Source organism: Nannospalax galili, unplaced genomic scaffold (genome assembly GCF_000622305.1).
Source record: "Nannospalax galili isolate Female #2095 unplaced genomic scaffold, S.galili_v1.0 scaffold1149, whole genome shotgun sequence".
NCBI lineage: Eukaryota > Metazoa > Chordata > Mammalia > Rodentia > Spalacidae > Nannospalax > Nannospalax galili.
The window spans coordinates 1084857-1110571 of NW_008359817.1; the positions used below are offsets into that span (position 1 = coordinate 1084857).

The following is a 25715-nucleotide window of genomic DNA, read 5'->3' on the forward strand; positions in this document are numbered from 1 at the left end:
TTATTTTGGTCTTTTTGAGACAGGATCTCCCTGTAGCCCCAACTGTCCTGGAACTCACTATGTAGACTAGGCTGGCCTCGAACTCACAGAGATCCGCCTGCCTCTGCCTCCCAGAGTGCTGGGACCAAAGGAGTGCAACCACCAAGCCTGGCTCAATGCATGTATTTTCATCTTTGTCAAGAAATAGATGTCTAATCTATATCGGCCCCTGCTCCAAGAAATTCAGAAGACTTTAAAAGAATTTTAAAGCCAGAAGATGGGGAGAAGCGGTCTGAAATGCTGTCTTCTGGACATGACATTGCACCCATGAATTCAAGTATCTGTGGTTACCTGCCCAAGATCAAGCTACTCAAAATTTCATGAATATGGGAGGTTCTTATGAGGCCTGACCCCTAGCTGAGGGGCTATGGGCAGTTGATGGCTTCTAGGGAAAGGAGAATCATTTTTCTTTGGGGGTATGGCAACTGAAAGGTTGCCCCAGTGGATGACCCACCTCCATGCACATTCTGGGTTATTAATAAAAAAGAAGAGGAAATGAAATTAGGAGGGGGATGTGCTAGGGTCTGGGAGAGTTGGAGGGGTCATTGAAGGGTAGATATGATCAAAATACATTGTATACATGTATTAAATTCTTAAGGAATAAACAAAAATATTATATAAAAATTAGGTATCCAAAGTTGTGTGGGTTTATCTCCAGGTCTTCTCTTGTGTCCCACTGGTCTGCATGCTTACTTTTTGTGCCAGTAGCATGCTGTCTTTATCATTATGGCTCTGCAGTCTAGTTTGAGGTTAGGTAAGGAGAGGCCTCTGGCTGTGTTCTTTCTGCTTGGGATTGTCTGTGGTCTTTTATGTTTCCATACAAAATCTAGGATTTTTTTCTATTTCTGTGAAGAATGTCATTGGAACGTTGATGGGAATTGCAATGACTCTGTAGATTGCTTTTGGTACTATAGCCATTTTCACAATGTTGATTCTGCCAAGCCAGGAGAATGGAAGGCTTTTCTAGCTTTTAGTACCCTTTTTAATTTTTCTATTCAGTGTCTTAAACCAGCTTTCCTTCTTCCCTCCCTCCCACCAGTCCTCCCTCCCTCCCTTCCAAGGCAGGGTTTCACTGTGTATCCCTGGCTGGCCTGGAACTCACTATGTAGATCAGCTGGTCTTGAACTTAAGAAATCCACTTGCCTCTGCTTCTCAGGTTGGAATTAAAGGCATGTGACACAATGTCTGACAAAGTTTTATTTTATATTTTTTGGTCTTTTTGAGACAGGGTCTCCCTGTAGCCCCAGCTCTCCTGGAACTTGCAATGTAGACCAGGCTGGCCTTGAAATCACAAGGCCTCTGCCTCCCAAGTGCTGGAATTAAAGGTGTATGACACCACACCCAGCCTATTTTAGTTTTTATTGTTTGTTTTAATGTGCATGCATGTATATGTGTGTGTTGGGGGGGGGTTGTATATGAATGTGAATGCAGGTATCCATAGAAACCAGAGGTGTTGGAACTCCCTAAAGCTGGAGTTAACAGGTAATTGTGAGATGCCTGATGTGGGTACTGGGAACTGAACTCTGGTCCCTCTTCAAGATCAGCATGTGCTCTTAACCACTGAGACATCTCTCTAGCCTCTTAAAGTTTTCAATGTAGTCTTTCATCTGTTTGCTTAGATTTATTTCATGTTATTCTTTACTTTAAAGAATATTTTATTTCTTTTTTAAAAATTTATGCGTATGAGTATATTGCTTGCATGTAAGTGTGCCTGTGTCATGCAATGCCTGACGAGGTCAGAGGAGGGCATCGGATCCCCTGGAACTGGAGTTATAGATGGTTGTTTTAGCCGCCATGTGGGTAACTGGGAATTGAACCTGGGTCCTCTGCAAGAGCAGCCAGTGCTCTTAACTACTGAACTATCTCTTTAGCCCCTGATATTTTATACATTAATTTTGTATCCTGCTGCTTTACTGAAAGTATCAGATTCAGAAGTTTTTTTGGTGGAGCTCATGGATTTTTGTGTGTGTGTGTGTGTTGTTTTTGAGACAGAATCTCACTATGTAGCCCCCACTGGGTTGAACTCTAACCCACAGACCTCCTCCTGCCTTTGCCTCCCAGGTGCTGGAGTTAAAGGTGGGTCTTCTTTCGTAATTTATTCTTTTTATGCATATGTGTGTTTTACCTGCATGTATGTATGTGCACTGCATGTGTAGCTGCTGCCTGCAGAGGCCAGAAGAAAGCATCAGATACACTGGAGCTGGAGTTACAGGTGGTTGTTAGACTCCAGGTGCTGAAAAACAAACCCAGGTCCTCTGGAAGAGCAGCAAACGCTCTCAATCATTGAGCCATCTCTCCAGTCCCACCACTGGATCTTTATAAGCACAGAATCATGCCATCTGCAAATAGGGATAGTTGAACTTCTTCCATTCTAATCTTATGCCTTTTACATCTTTTTCTTGTGGCCAGCAAAATGGTTCAGTGGATAAGGGTGCTTCCTGCCAAGACTGACAACTTGAGTTCAAGCCCTGGAATCTACTTGGCAGAGAACTGACTCCCACAAGTCATCCTTTGATCTCCACGTGTATGTTGTGGTATGTGCCCACTCACACATAAACACATAAATAAAAAAAATTATACATTTCTCTTGTCTTATTGATCTAGTTAAGACTTTAAGCACTATATTGAATAAGACTAGAGAGAATGGGCACTCTCGTCTTGTGCCTGATTTCAAAGGAATTTCAAAGGAAATGGCCTCAATTGTTCCCCATTTAGTGTAAAGTTGAGTATAGGTCTAAGTTAATTCTTCAGGTTTAAATTTCAGTAAGTTATATGAAGTCCATTGTAACAATTCCCTTTTCATCTCTAATTTTATTAATTTGGGTCTTTTGATTAGTTTGGCTAAAGTTTGGTCAATCTGTTTTCATTTTTTATATAGGGTCTCACTATGTAGCCTTGGATGGCCTAGAAGTTGCTATGTAGACCCAGCTGGTCTCAAACTCACAGAGATCTACCTGCTTCTTCTTCCTGAGTGGTGGGATTAAAGGTGTATGCCAACACCAGGGTTGTTCAATCTTGATAATATTTTCAAAGAAACATTTTTTTGGGGGGGGTCTGGTTAATTCTCTGTTCTTTTAGCCACTATTTCATTTCTGTTCTGACTTTTAGTATTTCTTGCCGACTGCTGCAGTTGGGTTTGGCTTACCATTTTTCTGGAGCTTTAAGGTATATCATTAGCTTATTTGAGATCTCCCTAATTTTAAATTTTTATTTATGTTTATGTGTATGAATGTTTTTCCTGCATGTATGTAATGCACCTGTGTTGTGCGAAGTCCGCAGAAAGGCCAGAAGAGGGTGTCAGATCCCTTGGAACTGGAGTTACAGATGGTTGTTAGTTGCCATGTGGGTGCTGGGAGTCAAACCCAGGTCCTCTGCAAGAGCAACCAGTGTTCTTAACCAGTTTAGCTATTTCTCCAGCCCCATGAGATCTCCCTAATTTTTAGGTTGTGAGCCTGAGCCTTTAATGGCTATGCCAGCTCTCTAGCCTGAGATCTCCCTAATTTTTTAAAAATTGAATTTTATTTATAATTTGTGTTTGGGGGGGTTGTATGTGTGCATGCCATGGTACACATGTGGAGGTCAGAGGACAACTTTGTCGAGTTGGTTCACCACCCACCTTTCCATGGGTTTTGGGGGATTGAACTTAGGTCACCAGTGGGTGCCTTTGCTTCTTGAGTCATCTTGCCAGCGCCCCCCCCTTTTTTTTCTTTTTTTGAGAGAGGGCCTCCCTGTAGCCCCAGCTGACTTAGAACTCTATATGTAGACCAGGCTGGCCTTGATCTCACAGAGACCCATCTGCCTCTGCCTCCTGAGTGTTGGGTACAGCTTTTACTTTAAAAAAATTTATTTTACTTTTAATTATATATATTTTTGTATGTTTGTGTGGGTGAGTGAAGGTGCTGGCAGAGGCTAGAAGGTGTCAGATTCCCTGGAATCGGAGTTACAGGAGGAGACTGTGAGCTGCTTGATATGGATGTTGTGAACTGAATTTGGGTACTCTGCAAGAGCAATACATTCTCTTAACTGCTGAGCCATCTCTCTAGCCCTTTGCAAGATTTCAAAGACTCTAATTTGCAAAAGCATTATATGCAAAAACAAATGGCCAAATTCAGTAAGTATGAAGGATGGTGTTATTAGGACAAAACAGAGGAACTGAAAATGAGTTTGCTAAATATAAAAAAAATTTAAAAGTTATAACTAGGTGCTTGGTTAGCTGAATCAGTAGAGTGTGAGCCTCTTAAAAAATTACAACTCAGGTTCTATTGTAAAATCTAGTTATGTGGTAGCATTTCGTTATTCTTTGAGACAGGGTCTCCCTATGTAGCTGGCTGACCTGGAATTCTCTATATAGACCAGGCCGGCCTCAAACTCACAGAGACCTGCCTGCTTCTGCTTCTAGAGTGCTGGGATTAAAGATATGCAACACCAGGCCTGGCCCTTTAAAAATTTTTAAATTGTACGTATGTATGTATGTATGTATGTATGTCTGTATGTATGTCTGTCTGTGTTCGAATGTAGGTGTGCAGATGAGTGCAGGTGCCCACAGAGGGCAGAGGTGTCAGATCCCTCTGGAGCTGAAGTTACTGGTGTTTATGAGCCATCCAACATGGGTACTGGGAACTGAACTGGGGTCCTCTGAAAGAGCAGGAAGCATCTCAGTCACTGAGTCATCTCTCTAGCCTCTGAGCTTAAACTTGTGATCCTTCTTGCTCTATTTTCCCAGCATTAGGGTTAGGTATGTGTGCTATCATGTTCAGGTTCGTGCATTACTGAAAATCAACTCAAGGCTTCGCACATGCTGGGCAAACACTCTACCAACTGAGCTTCATCTCCAGCCCTCAACTTGCCATTTTTAGTAGATATACTAACGATGAGTATGTCATTGAAAGAGTATCTTTTAAAATCAATTTATTTTTACTATTTGTGTGTGTGTGTGTGTGTGTGTGTGTGTGTGTGTGTGCGTGTGTGTTCCAACACACCTGTGTGGAGGTGAGAGGATAATTTTGTGGGGTCAATTTTCTCCTTCCACCTTCATGTGGGTTCCAGGGATCAGACTCAGGTCACCAGGCTGGCATGGCAAGCATTTTACCCACTAAGCCATCTTGCCATCCTAGAAATATTTTTTTTTTTAGTGCCATAAAAAGATACAAGTAGGGGCTAAAGAGATGGTTCAGCAGGCGGAGCACTTACTGTTCTTACAAAGGACCCAGGTTTGAGTCCCAGCACCCACATAGAAGCTTACAACCATTCTTAACTCCAGTTCTAGGTGATCTGACACCCTCTTCTGGCTCCATGGGCACTAAATGCATGTGATGCACTTACATGCAGGCAAACTACTCATACATGTAAAATAAAACAATAAAGCTGTGTGTGGTGGTGCATGCCTTTAATACCAGCACTCAGGAGGCAGAGGCAGGTGGATCTCTATGAGATCAAGGTCAGTCTGATCTCCATAGTGACTTCTAGACCAGTTGGGGCTACAGAGAGACCCTGTCTCAAAACAAACAAAATTTTTTTAAAAAGACACAACTAGCCAGGTGTGATGGTGCACACCTTTAATCCCAGCACTCGGGAGGCAGAGGCAGGCGGATCTCTGTGAGTTCAAGGCCAGCCTGGTCTACATAGTGAGTTCCAGGACAGCTGGAGCTACAGGGAGACCCTGTCTCAAAAAGACCAAAAATGAATAAATAAATAAATAAATAAATAAAATAAGACACAACTAAATCAAGAGACTTTTATTATACAAATAAAAAAAAAAAGTTAAAGCCATTTTTAGTGTCCTCATTGTCAATATACCTGGTGGTAACAATGCCCTGTGATGGGTAGTGGTAGAGAAAAGAGGAACTCGTAAAATTAACAGTAGACGATGCAGTTACCGCCCCCCAACTCATATTTAATCAAGCATCATAGGACAGTCTATAAAGAAAAGGTATGTATGAAAGCACTGAAAATGGATAGCACCAGGGTACCAGGAGGTAGTTGAGTTGCTAACTTACTTGCCTAGCACACACAAAACCCTGGATTTGATACTTAGCACTGCATACATCACACTGGGTGGTAGCTGATGGCCCTGATTCTACCACTTGGAAGGTAGAAGCAGGAGAATCAGAAGTTCAAAGTAATTCTCAGCTATACATCATGTTTCAGGTCAGCATGGACTTCATGACACCCTGTCTTTAAAAACAAACAAAAAAAAAACCCCAAAGGATAATGTCCTAATGTCATGCAAATCATCATGAAGATCGAATGCCATTAGAGTCAGGGCAGTAAATTATTGCCAGTTCCAGGAATTTCTTTAAGTAGTGATGCTGACTATGGCAATATTATTTACTTTTCAGAAATAACATAGTTAAGTCAAGGAAAAATGTTGAAAAGATTTTATGATCTGCAACACGTTATTAAGTCATTTGTGGTATTAAAAAAATTGTGCCAGAACTTGACAATGAAAACTGGTTTCCAGATTTAGCATTTTTATTTTTTAAATATTTTATTATTTTATGTATATGAGTGTATTGCTTGCATGTATGTGAGTACACCCGTGTCATGCAATGCCTTGGAGGTCAGAAGAGGGCTTTGAATTCCCCTGGAACTGGAGTTAAGGAGAGTTTGTAGCTGCCATGTGGGTGCTGGGAATCAAACCCAGGTCCTCTGCAAGAGCAGTCAGTGCTCTTAACCGCTGAGCCATCTCTCCAGCCCCCAGATTTAGCATTTTTAGTGAATTTTAAATTTATTTATTTATTTAAAACTCTGCCTGAACAAGTCTAATAGCAACATTTTAAAAATATTTCTTGGGGAGCTGGGCATGGTGGCACATGGTAGTCCCAGCACTTGGGAGGCAGAGGTATGATGCTCTCTGTGAGTTCGAGGCCAGCCTGTTCTATATAATGAGTTCCAGGCCAGCTGGGGCTACAGGGAGACCCTGTTTCAAAAAGACCAAAAAAAAAAAAAATTCTTGGGGCTGGAGAGATGGCTCAACAGTTAAGAACACTGGCTGTTTTTGCAGAAGACCCTGGTTCTAATTCCAGCACCCACATGGCAGCTAGCAACTGTCCATAACTCCAGTTCTAGGAGATCTAACAGCCTCTTCTAGCCTCCTCGGGTGTTGCACAACACAGGTGCATTTACTTGCAGGCAATACATGAATACACATAAAATAAAAATAATTTTAAGAAACTTAAAATATTTATTTTGTGTGTGTGTATGTGTGTGTGTGTGTGTTGCTTGTGTCACAGCACATATGTAGAGGTCAGAGGGCAACTTGCAGTTGATTTTGTCTTCCCATTATGTGGATGCTGGGGATTGAATTCAGATTGGCAGGCTTGGAATGGCAGGCACCTTTTCCCATTGAGCCATCTCTCTAATCCCAATTTTATACATTTTAAAATGTTACATAAACACAGTCCTGTTTATGGCAAATATATAGCTTAGCTTTTGGATTTGATACAAGAATTTGAAAACAATTTCAAGAATTCCAAGAAAATAGCATTTTGGTGTATTTGTGACTCTGTCTTCAGTTGACATAAATATGTTATCTGCCAATTTTCAAATGGAATACACAGACCTGTATATGATATTCAACCTAAGGGAAATTTGCTCAAGTCTTTTTTACTATACTTGTATAGGTCCCATCTTCCCAGAGAGAAATGACTTTTTTAATTAAATTTTTAAAATTTATTTTTCATTTTTATGTGTATGAGTGTTAATGCCTGCATGTGTGTAAGTGCATCCGTGTCATGCAGTGCCCAAGGAGTACAGAAGAGGCCACTGAATCCCCTGGAACTGGAGTTATGGATGGTTGTCAGCCACCATGTGGGTGCTGGGAATTGAACTTGGGTCTTCTGCAAGAACAGCCAGTGCTCTTAACCCCTGAGCCATCTCTCCAGCCCTGACAAATGACTTTTGCTTTATAGTTATTCTGTATTCATGCCATCACTTTTTTTTTTTGTTGTTGTTTGAGACAGGTTCTCCCTGTAGCCCCAGCTGGCATGGGACTTGGTATGTAGACCAGGCTGGCCTTGAACTCACAGATTGATCTGCCTCTGCCTCCTGAGTGCTGGGATTAAAGGTGTGTGCCACCACACCTGGTACCATCACTTTTTTTGCAACACCTACATTCGTGAGCAATTATTTTCAAGAATGAAGGACACTAAGAGTAAAATTAGAACCAAAATATTGGGTGATCATTTTGAGAACTCACTGATAATTGCAATTACCTAGATGAAACCAGATGTTATATTAGTTTCTCAAATACAATGTCAAATTTCTCACTAGGTTAATTTATTTTATTTTATTTTTTGTCTTTTTGAGACAGGGTCTCCCTGTAGCCCCAGCTGCCCTGGAATTCGGTATGTAGACCAGGCTGCCTCTGCCTCCCAAGTTCTGGGACTAAAGGTATGCGCCACCTCACTAGTTTTTTAAAGAAATATTTTATTATTATTTATGTGTATGAGTGTATTGCTTGCATATAAGTAAGTGCACCTGTGTCATGCAATGCCTGCAGAGGCCAGAAGAGGGTGTTGGATCCCCTGGAACTAGAGTTACAGATGTTTGTTAGCTGCCATGTGGGTGCCGGAAACTGAACCCTGGTTCTCTGCAAGAGCAGTTAGTGCTGTTAACTGCTGAGCCATCTCTCCAGCTCCATTCTCCCTTACTTTTATAATAAAAATAATTTGAAAACCAATAAAGTTTTATTATTTAGATATATTCATTTTCTCTATTCATGAACACAAACTTGGGATCTCTTCAAAGATCCTATGACTCCTAAACTAGGCAAGATTATTATAAAAGAACATCTTTGCTATCTCATGGTGGGTACCACAAAGATTATACACAGACCTTTTCTCCTCTCAGCAGCTTTAGTTAGCACTTGTGTATTTAATGTATGATCTAAGATAATTCTTCTTCATCCATTGTGTCTCAAATAAGCCCGTCTTGAGCTAGGGAGTGTGTAGAGGCATACAAGAACACTCTAGGTGGAATTTAGAATTGTCAGTCATTAACTTGTAGAACAGAGGAAGAGCCAACAAGATTTTATCTATCTACCTATCTATCCATTCATCCATCCATCCATCCATCCATCCTTCCACTCTTCCATCCATCCTTCCATTCATCGATACATTCATCCATCAATCCAATCCATCCACAGAGAATACTATGATTATATAACTATATAATATATATGTCATGTGGTCCATAACAATGTCTCAGATAAAAAAAGACTACAGATATGATGTTTTTTTACATATGATTATATCATTGAATGGTATTAAAGTTCTATTAGTTTATATAAATACACTCTGGTATTTTTACAATAACATTGAGTAATGAGGAGTGACATGATGTCTCAGTGGTTAAAAGCAATTGCTGTGCAAGCCTGATGATCTAACTTGGATCCCTAGAGCCTGTGGTAGAAGAAAATTATCCATCGACTGCCACATACTTGCTGTGGCACACACTCATGTGGAGAGAGAGAGAGAGAGAGAGAGAGAGAGAGAGAGAGAGAGAGAGAGAGAATAAAAAAGAAAAAACCTGAGTAATAATGCAGTTCTCAGAACATGTTCCCATTAGCTTCTGAGCTATTTTGAGTAGCTCATATTTATGCCATTTTACCCTCAAATACTTAAGAGTTTGTAAGCATAAACAGATATTTAAATCAAATCTCTCTATCTATCATCTATCTATCTGTCTATCTATCTATCTATCTATCTATCTATCTATCTATCTATCTATCTATCTATCTATCTATCTGGCACATATCTAGTTGGTAAAGCTAATATAGTAAAATGTTAACATCAGTAATTGAAGTGATTCCTAGAACCCAGTAATCTTTGCCATATATATATATATGTCGTTTTGGGTATATAAACATTTTACAATTTTTCTGTAGGTATAAAATCATGCCAGAATAAAATGGTAGAAATTGAGTTGTAAGGTAGAAAAAAACCTCACAGCAGACTAGGCTGGAAATCTCTTAAGACATAATATTGGGCTGGGCTCATATTTAGATATTCAAGGGGATGGTCAGGGAAATTTGATAGCAGGATCAGGGTAAGAAAGCCACAGAAGTGGCAGACAACACGTTTCTCAGGGAATAACATAAAAGTACTTTTCTTGGCATTAAAAACTAAGCAAAGTGGATGGTAAGGTCATTTTTATTGAGGAAAGAGGTAGAAGGTAAAACATATGGTAGGGATCAAAAGGATAATGGAAGGATTCTGAGCAACTTTATAGGTCCAGTTGGGTGGACAAATTTGAAATGGAAATGGCTCAGTATCTTATCTTTTCCTTGAAAATGGTTAACTTAGCAAGCCAGGAGAAGTAGAAAAAGAAGTTAGAGACTCGCAAGTTAACACAGCAAGGAGGGCCAAGAGCCAAGGAGAATGTTACTAAAATGGCTCCCTTGAGTTCTAAGGAAGAAGCAAGTGAAGCATAAAGGAGGCTTGGGCAGTGGCACACCCATGCAATCCCAGCACTGGGAGGAGGCAGCAGAAGGACCAGGCGCTCAAGGCAGCCTCATCTACAGAGGGAGTTGGAGGCCACCCTGGACTACATGAGACTGTCTCAAAATGAAACAAAGCAAATCAAAATAATAAAAAAACCCAACCAAGCAATGGTTTCTTGGGAGAGAGAAATGTTTTCCTCAGAAGTGTAGTCCTGGTAAGTAGCCCATGCACCTGTAAATAACCCTAATTAAACTCACTGATTCACAAAAACAAAAACAACAACAGCAAAAAAACAAAAAAAACTCCATGAATGTAGAAAGAGGACTAGTTGGGAAGAGGGGGGGGATGAACAGGAGTGGGAGGACAAGCAAGGGTAGTAGTCGATGAATGATCAAAATATATTATACATATGTACGCTAATATCATAATGAAAGCCATTATTATATATAATTAACATAGGTATAGTGTTTGGGGGAAGAAAAATAGTGGTATGGATAAGGCTCTAAAAGACCTATGGGCTAAAGGCTTACTGGGAGGCAGAACCTTTAAGAGGTGGGGTCTAGCCTTCATGCTATTGGGGGTGTTCCTCTGAAGGGTATGGTGGGACCCTGGACACCTCTTCATTCTTTTCTGCTTCCTGACCCTGAGTTGAGTGGTTTGGCTCTGCCATAGCTCCCAACATGATGTAATATCAAGTCCAAAGAAATGAGGTCAGCCAACCGTGAAGTAAAACCTCTGAAACTGTGAGCTAGAATAAATCTTTTATTTTATGTAACTGGGCATTGAACCTAGAGGCTCAAGCAAGCTAAGCAAGCACTCTACCACTGATATACATCCCCAGCCCTTTTTTCCTTTTAAATTTTTTAAGATTTATTTATTACATGTCTGCAGTGTATGTAGGTGCAGTGAAGGTCAGACAACAACTTTGTGGAGCTTGTTTTCTCCTTTCACCTTTACATGAATTAGAGGCCACTCTGGACTACATGAGACTGAAAAGAAACAAAGCAAAACAAAATAATAAAAATCCCAACCAAAGAAGCAATGGTTTCTTGGGAGAGAGAAATGTTTTCCTCAGAAGTGTAGTCCTGGTAAGTAGCCCATGCACCTGTAAATAACCCTAATTAAACTCACTGACTCACAAAAACAACAACAACAAAAAACAAAAAAACTCCATGAATGTAGAAAGAGGACTAGTTGGGAAGCACTTTACCTGCTGAACCATCTTGCCAGCCCTCTTTATTTATTTATTTATTGGGTCTTACTAAGTTGCCTTGAAGTCATTAGTAAACTTTTCTTTTAGATAGGGTATCCCTGTAGCCCCAGCTGTCCTGGAACTCACTAGATAGACCAGGCTAGCCTCGAACTCACAGAGATCTGCCTGCCTCTGCCTCCCAAGTGCTAGGATTAAAGGCATGTGCCACCACACCCGGCTTATTTTTATTTTTTGAGACAGGGTCTCATTTAGGCTGGCCTGGAATTGACTTGGCCTGGAACTGACTGTGTATCCTAGGCTGGCCTGGAAGTTGTGGAGATCCTCCTGCCTCAGTCTTTCAAGTACTTGGATTATAAGGGTCCCTTCTTTATATTTAAAAAAAAAAAGATTTCATGTATTCATGATAAAAGTCCTAAAGGGAACTGGATAGGAGGGAACATACCTAAACATAATTAAAACTATATACAATGAATCCACAGCCAACATTATTCTAAATGGAGAAAAACTGAAGCATTCCCACTAAAATCAGGAACCAGACAAGGATGTCCACTATCTCCACTCCTTTTCAATATAGTGCTTGAAACTTGCTAGAGCAATAAGACAGAAAAGGAAATTAAAGGAGTACTAACTGGAAAAGAAGAGGTCAAATTATCCCTTTTTCCAGGTGATATGATACCGTACCTAAGAGATCCCAAAAATTCCACCAGAAAACTCCTAGACCTGATTAATACTTTCAGTAAAGTGGCAGGTTACAAAATTAACCTACAAAAATCAGTAGCTTTTCTCTATACCAATAACAATTAGTAAGTGAAGAAAGACTACAGGGAAACCCTCCCATTCACAATAGCCTAAAAAAAATTAAATAAATAAAATATCTTGGGATAAACCTGATCAAAAACATCAAAGATTTCTACAATGAAAATTAAAAAAAAATTTGTTTTTGGTCTTTTTGAGACAGGGTCTCCCTGTTGCCACAGCTGGCCTGGGATTCACTATGGAGACCAGGCTGGCCTTGAACTCACAGAGATCCATCTGCCTCTGCTCCGGAGTGCTGGGACTAAAGGCCACCACGCCTGGTGAAAATTTTAAATCTTTAAAGAAAGAGATTAAGGAAGACACCAGAAGATAGAAAAACCATCCATGCTCATGGATTAGAAGAATTAATATTGTGAAAATGACCATTCTACCAAAAGCAATATACAGAACCAATGCAATTCCAATCAAAATCCCCATGACATATTTCTTAGAATTAGAAAAACCATCCTCAAATTCATATGGAAGCACAAAAGACCCCAGATAGCCAAAGCAACTCTGAGCACAAAGAGCAATTCTTGGGGGATTACTATACCAGATCTCAAACTATATTAAAGAGATATAGTCATAAAAACAGCATGGTACTGGGACAAAAATAGACACATACATCAATGGCATACAACTGAATACCCAAACGTGAGTTACAGGCAGTTGTGAGCTATCTGATATGGGTGCTAGGAGCTAGACTAGGGTCCTCTGGAAGAGCAGGAAGCACTCTAAACTACTGAGCCATCTCTCTACCCCCCATATTTTTATTTTATATTTTGACACAGTTTCATTAAGATGCCCAGACTCCCCTAAACTAACTGTAGCCCAGCCAGGCCTTGAACTTGTGAGCATCCTGCTTCAGTCTTCCAAGTAGATAGAATTACAGGTCTGTACCTCCAAGCCTTGCTTCTTTTGGCATTATAAGCTAATTTATCTCTGGTATATATTATAGTCACATATTTGGTAAGGGCCATTGGCAGGCTCTGGAAATTCTGGTCCCGTTGCAGCCTTGTTTCCTCATCCACTATGTGAAGGGACTGGATTCCACTGAGCTACTTTACATGCGGCCTCGCAGAAAAGGATAAGGTAGGAGGTTAAGATTAGGATATGGACACAGAAACCATATCTGAGCACTAACATTTTTATTTGGCCAAAAGTTGGAAAGAGGGATGGATTAAAAATTAGGGACTTGTAAGTGTGGCAGGAGTGAGCAACAGGGAAGACGAGGTAAGGGTTCAAGATTAGAACCAGGAGGCCAGGTTGGCGGCTTAGAACAAAAGCCCCCTCGCTCCCACCCCCGCAAAAAACCCCAACTCTTAGAGATGGGAACCAGGCATGGTGGTACGTTCCTGTAATCTCAGCACCCAAGAGGCAGAGGCAGGAAGATCACCCATGAGTCTGAGGCCAAACTGGTCTACATATTAAGTTCCAGGCCAGCTAAAGCTACATAGCAAGATCTTGCCTCAAAACAATAAACCCTACAAAAATAGCTTAAGAGCTAGAGATGGGATATTTTAAAGTATTGATTAGAGTCCAAGAGCTGTTAATAAATGTGGGTGGATGAGGAGGAGAGAGAATTCAACATCATTGGAAGGTTTGAGGAATGGCGTGGTCAGGGTGTGTAGGATATTGTGGTTCCTGACAATTCATTAGTGAATGGAACTTGAGGACCGAGGGACAAGACTAGGGATAGGACTGAAGAAATTTGGTGTTGAGGTTCAAATGTACTTCCAAAAAAGCAGGTACTGAAATAAACTCTCCTGTGAAATAGTGTTGGGAGACAGGGCCTAATGGGAGAGCATGGGGGCTTCACCCTGATGAATTAATACCACATCTCTAAGTATGACCTCTTGACCTCTCACACATTCTCTCTTGCCCCTCTGCTTCTGCCATGCAGGAAGACCATCTACTCATTGTGGAACCTTGACTTTAAGACTGCCTCGCTTCTAGAATTACAATAAATAGATTGTTTTTTAAAGAAGACTCAATTTTGGAATAGTTTGTTATAGGGGAAACTGGATTAACATAATTGGATATTGTTAGAGTATGAAAAGATGGGAAGAGGGAAGTGAAATGGATTTTATTAACTCTGGCATTTGGAATGGTTAATGAGAGCGCAGATGAACCATGCAAGCAGGAGGTAAGGAGGAACTTCAAGTGGCAGAAGGTCATGGAGCTCACCACAAATGTCAGCGGAGTACAATAAATTTGCTCTATTTCCTTGAATACAATTTAAGGGGCTATTTTTCCTTGATGCTCAAAGGATGTGTATGTTTAAGAATCACTGATTGCTAGCCTGGTATGATGGTGTACACTCGGAATCTCAGTACTTGGGAGGTTGAGGCAGAATTGCTTAGAGTTTTAGGCTACTCTGGGCTGCATAGTGAGACTGTCTTAATAAACAAGCAAGCAAGCAAACAAACAAAAAAACCACAAGAAAAAATGGCTTTGTTATTTTGTAATATTTAAGAACTATTTCACTTTAATATGGGTGGGCCCACATTAAAAAAAAAACACACACAACTAAGTTTATTTGGGCATAGTGGGGCATGCCTATTAATTCTAGCACTCAGAAGGGTGAAGTAGGAAGATTACTGTAAATTCAAGACTAACCTGGGCCCAAGACTAACCTGGGCCTCTGAGTTCCAGGCCAGCCTGGACTGCATAGTGAGATAAGACTCTGTCTCTAAACACCACAAATAAATAAAACTATTAAGTTCTGTGAACATATGCTTATGAAATAGAGGTATGAAAAGTAATATATAAACTATAAGATGTATATAATGGCACACCTATAATTCCAGTCCTTTGGAGGTGGAAACAGGAATATCAGGAGTTCAAGATCATCAACCTCACAGCAAATTTGAGGCTATCATGTGATACATGAAGATTGCCTCAAAAAAACCAAAAATCATGCCGGGCGTGGTGGCGCACGCCTTTAAGCCCAGCACTTGGGAGGCAGAGGCAAGCGGATCTTTGTGAATTCGAGGCCAGCCTAGTCTACATAGTAAGTTCCAGGGCAGCTGCTGGGGCTACAGGGAGACCCTGTCTCAAAAAGACAAAAAAACAAAACAAAAACCAAAAACAAAAAAAAACCCAAAAACAAGAACAAAAAAACCCAAAAACCAAAAATCCAGGGCTAGAGAAATGGTTCAGCAGTTAAGAGCACTAACTGCTGTGTCCCAGCACCCACATGGCAGTGAACAACCATCTATAACACCTGTTCCAACACCCTCTTCTAACCTCTGACGGCACTGAATGACACTGGTGCACTTACATACATGTAGGCAATACACTTAGTTATACACATAAAATAATAAATGTTAAAAAAGCCGGGCATGGTGGCACCCACCTTTAGTCCCAGCACTCGGGAGGCAGAGGCAGGCAGATCTCTGTGAGTTCAAGGACAGCCTGGTCTACATAGTGAGTTCCAGGCCACCTGGGGCTACAGGGAGACCCTGTCTCAAAAAGACCAAATAAAATAAATAAATAAATAAATAAAAACAAAAATCCAAACAAATTTCATTGACTAAATTAGGAAAGGGGAAAAAAAAACTATATGATACTAAAAGGCACTAACAGCACAGATTATAATAAACAACCTGTCACTGGTAATGTGTAGGTGGTTTTTTTTTTTTTTTTTTTTTTTTTTAACTAGGGATTGAGCACAGAGCCTCACATGCTGCACAAGTACTTGCTCACAGATCCACACTCCCAGCCCTCCCAGCCTGTTTTTTATCTTGAGACAGAATCTTACTAAGTTGCCCAGGCTGGTTTCACATTTGTGATCCTCTGGCCTTAGTCTCTGGAGTAGCCAAGATTACAGGCATGTACTACCACTATACCCACCTGTACAAAAAACCTTTTCGTTTGTTTTTGAGACCAAGATCTTACTATGTAGCCAAGACTGGCCTGAAACGTATTATGTAGCCCAGGCTGACCTTGAATTTGAGATCATCCTCAACCTTGTGCCATCATTCCCAGTTCAATAATAACTTTCTAGAATTCTTATTTCTTCATTATAATAAATATGTAAAAGAATACAGTCAGATAACCCTTCAGCCAGTTAACCTGGGTTGGAAAACTTGCATCTGATTTTTCTTGCCACTGTGTTCTGGTTAAGTCTTGGCCTTTTCTCTCCCTGTAAAATACAAATAATTATTCTATTGTATTATTCTGTCAATTAAGCGAGAACGTGCATGAATGTATTTTGAAATTTAACTGGAAATATATCTATTTATTTTGGAATGTCTTTCTAAAGTTAATGCTACCAGTTTGTTTTTTTTTTTTGTTGTGGCTCTTTGGCTATCCAATAAATTTTATCTGCAAGAGACACAACTAATTCCTGTGTCTGAAAGAACAGATCTTTGAAAGAGGAAAATAGTTTCCAGGCTCAGTTTCTCTGCTTCAGATTCTTGGTTGCCTTCTTAAATAGTCACACCTATGTCCTCCTCTTCCTCCTCCTCTCCTCCTCCTTTTTCTTCTTCAGACAGGGCTGGCCTTGAACTCTTGATTCTTCTGCCTCCTCTCAAATGCTGAGATTATAAGTATGTGCCACCACACCCAGCAACAATTTTTAAAGTGTGAAGTTATTTCAGTTTATAAACTTAATAATGAACTTTTATGGGTCAAAAATGGAAGGAGACATGTTAGGCGACAATTGCAGCACCCTAGGAGAGGGCCTTGAGTACGCAGTTTAGTTTCTGGCATAACACAGGTGCTTCACACAAGGGAGCTATGGTAGTGGTGGTTGCTATTACTACCACCACCAGCATCAAGATAAAGAACAGGGACATAGGAGGATTGTGAGGAAAGATAAACTGCAAGCTTAGAGTAGCTATACTGCTTTATCTTTGTTGACTAGAGTCAAATTGTAGTTTATAGGGAAACCAAGGCTCACAGAGGTAATAGCCAGAAGGCACAACGGCTACATAAATTTCCAATGACTCATGACTCATTCCCAAGGTTGTCATACACAACCACACCCCAAATACCCACACCCCTTTTCTGTGTAGCTCTAGAAAAAAAATTCAGGCATCCTCTCCCTTGGGCTTGTAAGTAGCAAGTTTGGGTTTAAATTTCAATAATTTCATACATCACATGCTTAGATAATGCATTATTTATTGAAAAATATTTTTGGATTTCTGCCTTCCCATTTTTCAGTTTTTCCTCCCAACAGCTCTGAGAACTTAGGAGGCTGATTATTCCTGTTACACAACTGAGTACGCTAAACACAAAAAGGCTAAGTCAGAGATTACTAACCTCTAACCTGGTGGCTATCAACTTCATGAAATTCTATGTTCGTTTTCTAAATGAAAGGTCAGCTTTATATTTTCAAAGGAATTAGTAACTTCTCAAAAGGTTAGCAAACACACACATGCTAGTTAAACAATTTGCTTAAGTCCTGAGGGCCTGTGATCCTTGTGGAAGCCATAGTTTCTCCTACTCCATGCCCAGAATTCATTACATTACAATCTATAGATTTTTAAAAATCTTGCATTATGGCTGGGCATGGTGGCACACGCCTTTAATCCCAGCAAGTGGGAGGCAGAGGCAGGCGGATCTTTGTGAGTTCGAAGCCTAGTCTACATAGTGAGTTACAGGCCAGCTGGGGCTACAGGGAGTCCCTGTCTCAAAAAGACAAAAAAAAAAAAAAAAAGACCCCCCCCCCAAAATATCTTGCATTATGAGGAAAAGCTCCATTAAAACTTTTGACTTTACATTTATTTAGTGTGTGTGTGTTGGGGTGGGGGTGGGGATGAGAGGACAATTTGCTGAACTTGGTTCTCTTTCCACTGTGTGGGTTTCAGGGATAGAACTCAGGCCATTAGTTTTGCCATCTGGCTGACTCCAAGTTTCATATCTTAACTGACTCTGGGCTTGTGCCTTCAACACTTTAAAGACGTTCTGCTCAATAAGGAAAGCATGCTTGATCCTGCCACAGGCACATTCAGCACACACAGAATCTCTGTAGGCTTTGCTGGTATTTTTTCTTTTAGACATTCTGATAAGGACTTTAGGTTTCACAGGGCCAACCTGTTGAAGTCTGTCACACACACACACACACACACACACACACACACAGATCCTGGTGCTTTCCTGGCCATTGTTAGTATAAAGGCAATTAATTCTATTACCAGGGGTTTGACAGTTTTCTTGGGAGGCGGTTTTGGAGGAAAGCCTATGATTGTGTTACAAGGTAGTTCATGGCCAGTGCCTCTAGACCGTCCTAGGAAGAGGAAAAGAAACTCAAAAATACTGGTGAAACAGTCTTACTGACTGTTAAGATAGAAACATTAGAGATGCTGAACACCTTGGCGTAATCGTTTTGTTTTGGCGACTTGGCAATCATTCTGGAATCTATGTGGGTGTTAACTTTCTGATGCACAAATCCTGAACTATGACTTTATAATCTCCAGCACAGACTTGCAAGAAACAAATCTAATCCGTAACTACATAACGAATTTCACTTTTTGGTTTTGTTTTGTTTTTTGGAGATAAGAGCCTCAACTCTAACCAGCTGGCCTGGAACTCACTATGTAGACCTGGCTGGCCTTGATCTCAGAGATCCCCCTGCCTCTGCCTCCGAAGTACTGGGACTATGTACCCCACCACGCCCAGCTTAATTCTTTTAAAAATTTTTTTCTGTTAAGTTTTTGCAATTTTCATACAGCATAATTTGATGGTATTTCGATCCCCTCCTCTATCTGCACCTCCCCTCCCCCTCCCCCCCAATTTAATGAACTCTGTTGCATACAAAATACTATAGAGTCTGGTTAGGGTGCCCAGATGTCCTTCAGTGTGTGCATCCACCGGAGCCTGGTCAACCTACCAGGAGTCCCATCCCTGCGACGCCGTCTCTGCCCTCCCAGCAGCCCCTCAGGAGGGGCCAAGCTTGCAGAGCCATCCCTGAAGCGGGACTTCGGGTGAAGACGGACCGACCAGCGGACCAGAGAGGAGGGCGGCAAGGGGGCGGGCGTGCCCCTTCCGCCGCCCGATGGGCATTAGAACAGATGGAGCCTCCTGGACCACTGCAGAGGCTGAGCCGGACCGCGGCCGCGGACATGCCCCATCCGAGGCCGCCCACATGACCCGAGTCGGGGAGAGCTGGACTGGGGCCCAGCGCGGCCCGCCCTGCCCCGCCCGGCCTTTGCGCATGCGCGCCGTCCAGGCGCTGAAATTCAAATTTGAACGGCCGCAGCAGGCTGACGGAGCCTGGAGGCTGCGAGCGGAGGAGGCTCTCTGAGGCAGCGGCCCGGCGGATCCCTGCTTTCCCCTAGGAGCTGCGCGGAGCCCACATTCACTTCTTTCCTTTTCCTGAACTTGAACCATCGCATCCACCGTCTCGTAGTCCACACGTGAGGCCTGGGGCGATGGACCCGTTTACCGAGGTGAGGCTTTTTGCGGGTGCTGTGAACCGTGACGGCTGCCTACCCCCGGCCGGGCTGGCCGTCAGCCTGCGGCCCATCGGCTGGCAGCGCGGCGCGTGCGCAGAGCGAGCGCACTGCCGGCCGGAAGCCGCGGGGTCTTGCGCCGGCGGGGCTCGGAGCCACTGGGTGATTCCTGGGGAGACTGAGAGGAAAGCTCTGGCTCTGTCTTTGGGGGCGGGGCGGGGCGGGAGGGGAAGGAGAGGGCCTCCCGTAGTCCAGGCTGGTCCCGAACTCGCTGTGCTTGGCCTCTAGGCGTGCTCGACTGTCCTGGGATTCCTGGCTACTTAGGCGGCCCCCGCCCCTCCTTGTTGTCCGTCTTGCCTTCCGCTGGTGCACTGAGGGTTGGAGCCTGACCTAACAGGTCCTGCTGGAAAAGCTGGAATAGCAGATGGAGTCTGCCCCGTGACTCAAGACTCTGCCTGGAGTCCAGTGCAAAGGGACCCCCGGGATCCCGGGGCCTGGAGCCGAGGTTGCAGATCAGTGACAGCCGGACTGCATACCAGCAGGTGCTGCAGCCGCTGTTTTAGTCTCGAGCTCCTTGAACAGGATCGCTCTGCTAATTGAAAGTTTCACGCCCAGAATTGACACTTTGAAACAGTGCTAGCCACCCCAGCGTGGACAAGCCGAAATTATAAGCTTGTGATGTCAAACACGAAGGAAGCAGACCTCCTTGTGTTCACGTAGCATTGCATCCTACAGTGTCTTCCTGGGCTTTTATTCCTTGGAGATGGAGTATAGACGGCACTGTGAATACTGCCCCCTTTACTTTCAGTATTGGCATCTTGATAAGGGCTCATAGACACAAGCACGAGTGCCTGTGGCTGGTTTGTTCACTCTTCTCCCGGGGAAGTTCCCCTTTTCTTTAAGCTGTTGGGCAGACTTTAAGTTTATGTTATGAGTTGCTGTAAAATGGGCCTAAAGTGTCTGCACCAGATTGAAAAATGTTGCAGAAGATAGTCATAAATTATTTTGGGTGCTGTAGTTACAGTTTCCCAAGCTAAGACAGTAATTAAAGGTTTTGACAAATAAAGGGTTCAACATGACGATTACCTTTTTTTCCCCTCTCCCTTTCAAGTCCTCAGTTACCTTGAGGAAAGCCAGTTTAGTAGCCTTAAAAATTCACATAGAAATATCTAAAACATAATTTGTAGTAGCTCTCAAGACTAGGACTGGTCATGCACCAAATATCTTAATCACTTACATTGAAATTAAAAATAAATTTATGTGTATGTGTGTTTCCCTGTGTGAGCTTGAATATTTTTTCGAAAACACATTTGTTTTTGAAATTTGCAAGCCAGTAAAATCATCACAATTTTAAATTACATTGATATCTTAAAGGCTATTTTATGTTGCCAAAAGAATAAAATTACTTAAAACTGTTATGTTTTCCTTAGTAACTGACAGGAGCAAAACACTTTGAAAGTTGGTTGAAAATTTGTACTTTATTTTACTTTAAAATGTCATTTTGAAGCTAGTACAAATCTCTGAAGAAACTTCCTGTTTGGATCATTTTAGAATGTCTTTAGAAATGTGCATGGCCTAATGGTAGTTTATATTATAGAAAGCTAGATCTGTTGCAGTTGGGATAACAGCTTTGACATCTTTTCCTTAATTGGTAATGAGGATATTAGTTGAATTAGTTCCAACCACTAGCTGCTTTATGATAGCATTCCTAACAGTTTTTCACTGTAAAACGAAATTCTGATAAAGTTTCTTGTCCACAAAGGACTGGATGTCAGAATAAAATGACTTTCTCAACCAGGGTCCTGCTCAAATACCATGAAACACAGGAAATTATCTGAGAGATTATTTTTCTCACTTCTCCCAAGGTGATTAGTTACCAGTGTCATCAAAAACATAGAAAAGAAGTTAACATGATAGCATCAGTGCCAGGACATTAGGCCTAATTCTCTTGATTATTCCTGTTGAGACATGCCAGGGCCATGGTAAACAGTCTTCTCTTCAGGCCTTTATCTCCCTGCTGTCATGATGTTGTCTGCACATTCTCACTTTCCCTGCCTTCTCTGCCTCGTGAACTCAGATTTGATCTCCAGTTTGCAAGCTGATCTCTAGTTTCTTCAGAGCTGAGTCACCTTGTAAATGCACTGATTTTTCCTATTCAGAGATATTCACCCCAACATCAAACAAATCTAATAACATCTTGCTGAATAGGACATATTAAGTGCAAATTATTTTACAGTTTTTATTTTGTTTTGTCTTGGGCATTAGGGATTGAACCTAGGGCTTTGTTACCTCTGAGCTGAGTTACATCTCCCCTGTTGCTACCCATTTCAGTCTCCTTTATCCCAGGCTGGCCATCAACTTGTTATACAACTTGCCATGTAGCTGAGGCTGGCATTGACTTCCTGATCCTCCTGCCTCCATCTCCAGAATACTTGGATTATACGTATACATTACCACACCCTGTTGAAGTTGTGAATTGAAAAAAAATTAAGTTAGTGTACAGAGTAATGTGCTTCATTACATCATTTTCATACATAAGTGGCATTATACTTTATTCTAATTCTTCCCTCTTCCCAACTCTACTTTCCCTTTCACACCTTGTGGTTCCTGAAGGTGTGATTTTTTTTTTTTTTGTCTTTTTGAGGCAGGGTCTCCCTGTAGCCCCAGCTCTCCTGGAACTCACTGTGTAGACCAAGCTGGCGTTGAACGCACAGAGATCTGCCTGCCTCTGCCTCCCAAGTGCTGGGACTACAGGTGTGTGCTGTCATGCCTGGCTGATTTTTATTTTTTTTGAAGGGAAATATATTTAAAAGAATTTTAAAATTCACGATATAAGGAAGGTCTGCTTATGTTCACTGAGTAGTTAGGTTTATGTAATTTTGATATTACTCTTCAATTAAGAAACTTTGGCACTTAAAAGCTTTATTTTACACCTTAGAATATTTTTTATTTTAACATCTGGGAGTTTTGAATTCAATGTAAACAATAGAACACTTGTATGTGTTTGAATGGCAAAACCACATTCTTCTGTAGTGAACCATTGCTCATGGTAACTGAAACTCCACTGACTCACAAGCATTCAACTGAGAAGAATGGAATGTGGGCATGACCATGAATGGATGTAACGGCTAGTTTAGTTTTTGTGAAGTGATGTTTTATTGCAGAGGAAATGATCATACGTTATAAATGGATTTAGTGCCACTTCTTTCAATGAACTTTAGGTTAGAAAATATTCCTAATGCAGAGAACTGCTTTGTAATATTTAGTCTTTTTTTTTTTTTTTTTTTTTCAGTCTTTGAGGCAGGATCTTGTTATATAGCCAGGCTAGATTGAACTAGCTCTATAGCTGGCCTCCAACTCATGATCTTTCTTCTGCCTCCTTTTACCTCAGCCTTCTGACTTCTGAGTGCTGGGATTATAAGAGTGGGCTACCAATGCTGGAGAGTTGGCTCAGTGGTTAAAGAGCTCTAGCTGCTCTTGAAGAGAACCCAGGTCCAAATCCCAGCACCCACGTGGCAGCTAACAACCATCCATCTGTAGCTCTAGTTCAAGGGGATCCAGCGCCTTCTGACCTCCATGGGCATTGCACTACATGGGTGCACTTACATACATGCAGGCAATGCACTCATAGACATAATAAAATTTTAAAGAGTGGCCTACCATACTTGATTGAAAGCAAAAAAAAAAAAAAAAAAAAACCAAAACCAAAAAAAAACCACTACTCATTTTTAATTTTATTTGGATGAGTGTTTTGCCTGCATGTATGTAAGTGCACCCATGTGTGCAGTGCCCCTGGAGGTCAGAAGAGGACATTGGATCCCCTGGAACTGGAGTTAGGGATTGTTGTTAGGCGCCAAGTGTATGCTGGAAACCAAACCCAGGTTCTCTGCAAGAGCAGCAAGTGCTTTTAACTGCTGAGTCATCTTCAGGCTTTTTTTTTTTTGGTCTTTTTGAGACAGCGTCTCCCTGTAACCCCAGCTGGCCTGGAACTTGCTATGTAGACCAAGCTGGCCTCAAACTCACAGAGCTGCCTGCCTTTGCCTCCCAAGTGCTGGATTAAAGGTGTGTGCCACCACACCTGGCCTCCCTTACATTTAAAAAAAAAAAAAAAAAGACTATTTTTTTCTTTATTATTTATTTTTATGTGTATGAGTGTAGTGCCTGTATGTATGTAAGTGCACCTGTGTTGTGCAGTGCCCAGAGAGGTCAGAAGAGGGTGTTGGGTCTCCTAGAGCTAGAGTTTTGGATGATTGTTAACCACCATGTGGGTGCTGGGAATTGAACCCAGGTCCTCTTGCAAGAGCAGAGCAGTCAATGCTCTTAATCATTGAGCCATCTCTCCAACCCCCATTTTTTATTTTTTAAATTATATGTATGTATGTGTGTTTGTCTGTGGGTGTATGTATGTGAGCTCATGTACCTGCAGAGGCCAAAAGAGGGTGTTGGCTCCCCTGGAGCTGGAGTTCCAGGCAGTTCTGAGCTAGGTGCTAGGATCTGAATTCACTGAGCCATCTCTCTATCCCATCCACCTTAGGTTTTGAGACTGAGTCTTTCACCCAGCCTAGAGTTTACTAATTGACTAGACTGACTGGCCAGCAAGCTTCAGGAATCCTCCTGTCCCTGCTCTTTCCCAGGGCTGGGATTATAGATCATGCTTGACTTTTACATGGGTACTGGGGGCTCTGAACTCAGGTCTTCAGCTTGCATGGCAGGCACTTGACTGACTGATTCATTACCTAAGTCCCAGATTTTATCTTTCAGTGGTGCAGAAAACATGCAGGAATTAATATCTTCCAGAGAGCTGGTCAGTTACTCATATACAGCAACAGTGAGAGTATACACAACTACCATGCAAACTCAATTCTGAAAAAAACCCCAACATAGACATGAGGAAGTGGGTAAGATGCTCCAACTCTATCTAAGGAAATTGTGGCCACGAATGGCTGCAGGGAGGGGCAGTTAGTCTCTTTCAAGCATGGGAGTCTTGGTAGGTTAGCCAGGCTCAGTGGATGGACCCACACTGAATGACATTTGAGGTCACAAATTAGATTCTGTAGGCCTTATTATATATGTAATAGGTACATTAAATAGGGTGGAGGGCAATAAAGGCAGGTGGCTATAGGTGAAGGGATCTAAAGACCATCCAATTATATTGTATGAAAATAGCAAAAATTCAGTAAAACTTTTACGTACATATTTTATTGCTCATCACTATTCATGCTGAATATTATAGTAATTTTGACGTTGAGGTGCAATCTTGGTCCAATTGCTTGGGATTTTACCTATGAAGTATATTTGACTATTGTCCTACGTAACAGGATTTTAGAGGACACCTGAGGTTTTGTAAACCTTTGGCTAGCCTTGTATTTTAACACTCTGATATAATACAGAAACTGCTTGAACGAACCCGTGCCAGACGAGAGAATCTTCAGAGAAAAATGGCTGAGCGGCCCACAGCAGCAGTGAGGTCCGCACCACATGCTAAGCGAACCAGAGAGCCACTTTCAGAAGCAAGTAATCAGCAGCCACTTTCAAGTGGAGAAGGTAAGAGACTTTGTGGGGAGAAGTAAAATGCATATTTTTTTGGAGGACATAAGCCCCAAACAAATAATTATGCATGTAGATGAACCAAAGTCTTCGGGGGGAAATGCAGCAGCCTCTGGGTCAGGAGCAGCCCTCTGTTCATTTTTTTAAAAATATTTTATTCATTATTTTGGCCTTTTTATGTGTATGAGTGTATTGCCTGCATGTGTGTAAGTGTACCCATGTGGTGCAATGCCCACAGAGGTTAGAAGGTGTTGGATTCCCTTGGAACTGCAGTTACAG

At 41.7% G+C, this 25715-nt stretch overlaps 2 protein-coding genes across 3 annotated transcripts in view; one reads left to right on the top strand and one right to left on the bottom strand.

Annotated features, from left to right (window-relative positions):
- Kiaa0895 (KIAA0895 ortholog) overlaps positions 1-19575 on the bottom strand; it is a 90178-nt gene extending 70603 nt beyond the window's left edge. For both annotated transcript variants that reach the window (XM_029558977.1, XM_029558976.1), the window contains exons 1-2: positions 19328-19575; positions 16567-16636 (exon numbers count right to left, since the gene is read on the bottom strand). In XM_029558977.1, the coding sequence (XP_029414837.1) occupies positions 16567-16636; positions 19328-19561 (304 nt within the window). In that variant the 5' untranslated portion in view covers positions 19562-19575. The remainder of the gene's footprint in view (positions 1-16566; positions 16637-19327) is intronic.
- Positions 19576-19699: 124 nt separating this feature from the next.
- The window catches only part of Anln (anillin actin binding protein), a 90698-nt gene continuing 84682 nt past the window's right edge, over positions 19700-25715 (top strand). Inside the window, 2 exon segments of the mRNA XM_029558980.1 lie at positions 19700-19886; positions 25280-25433. Coding sequence (XP_029414840.1) covers positions 19869-19886; positions 25280-25433 — 172 coding nt within the window. The 5' untranslated portion in view covers positions 19700-19868.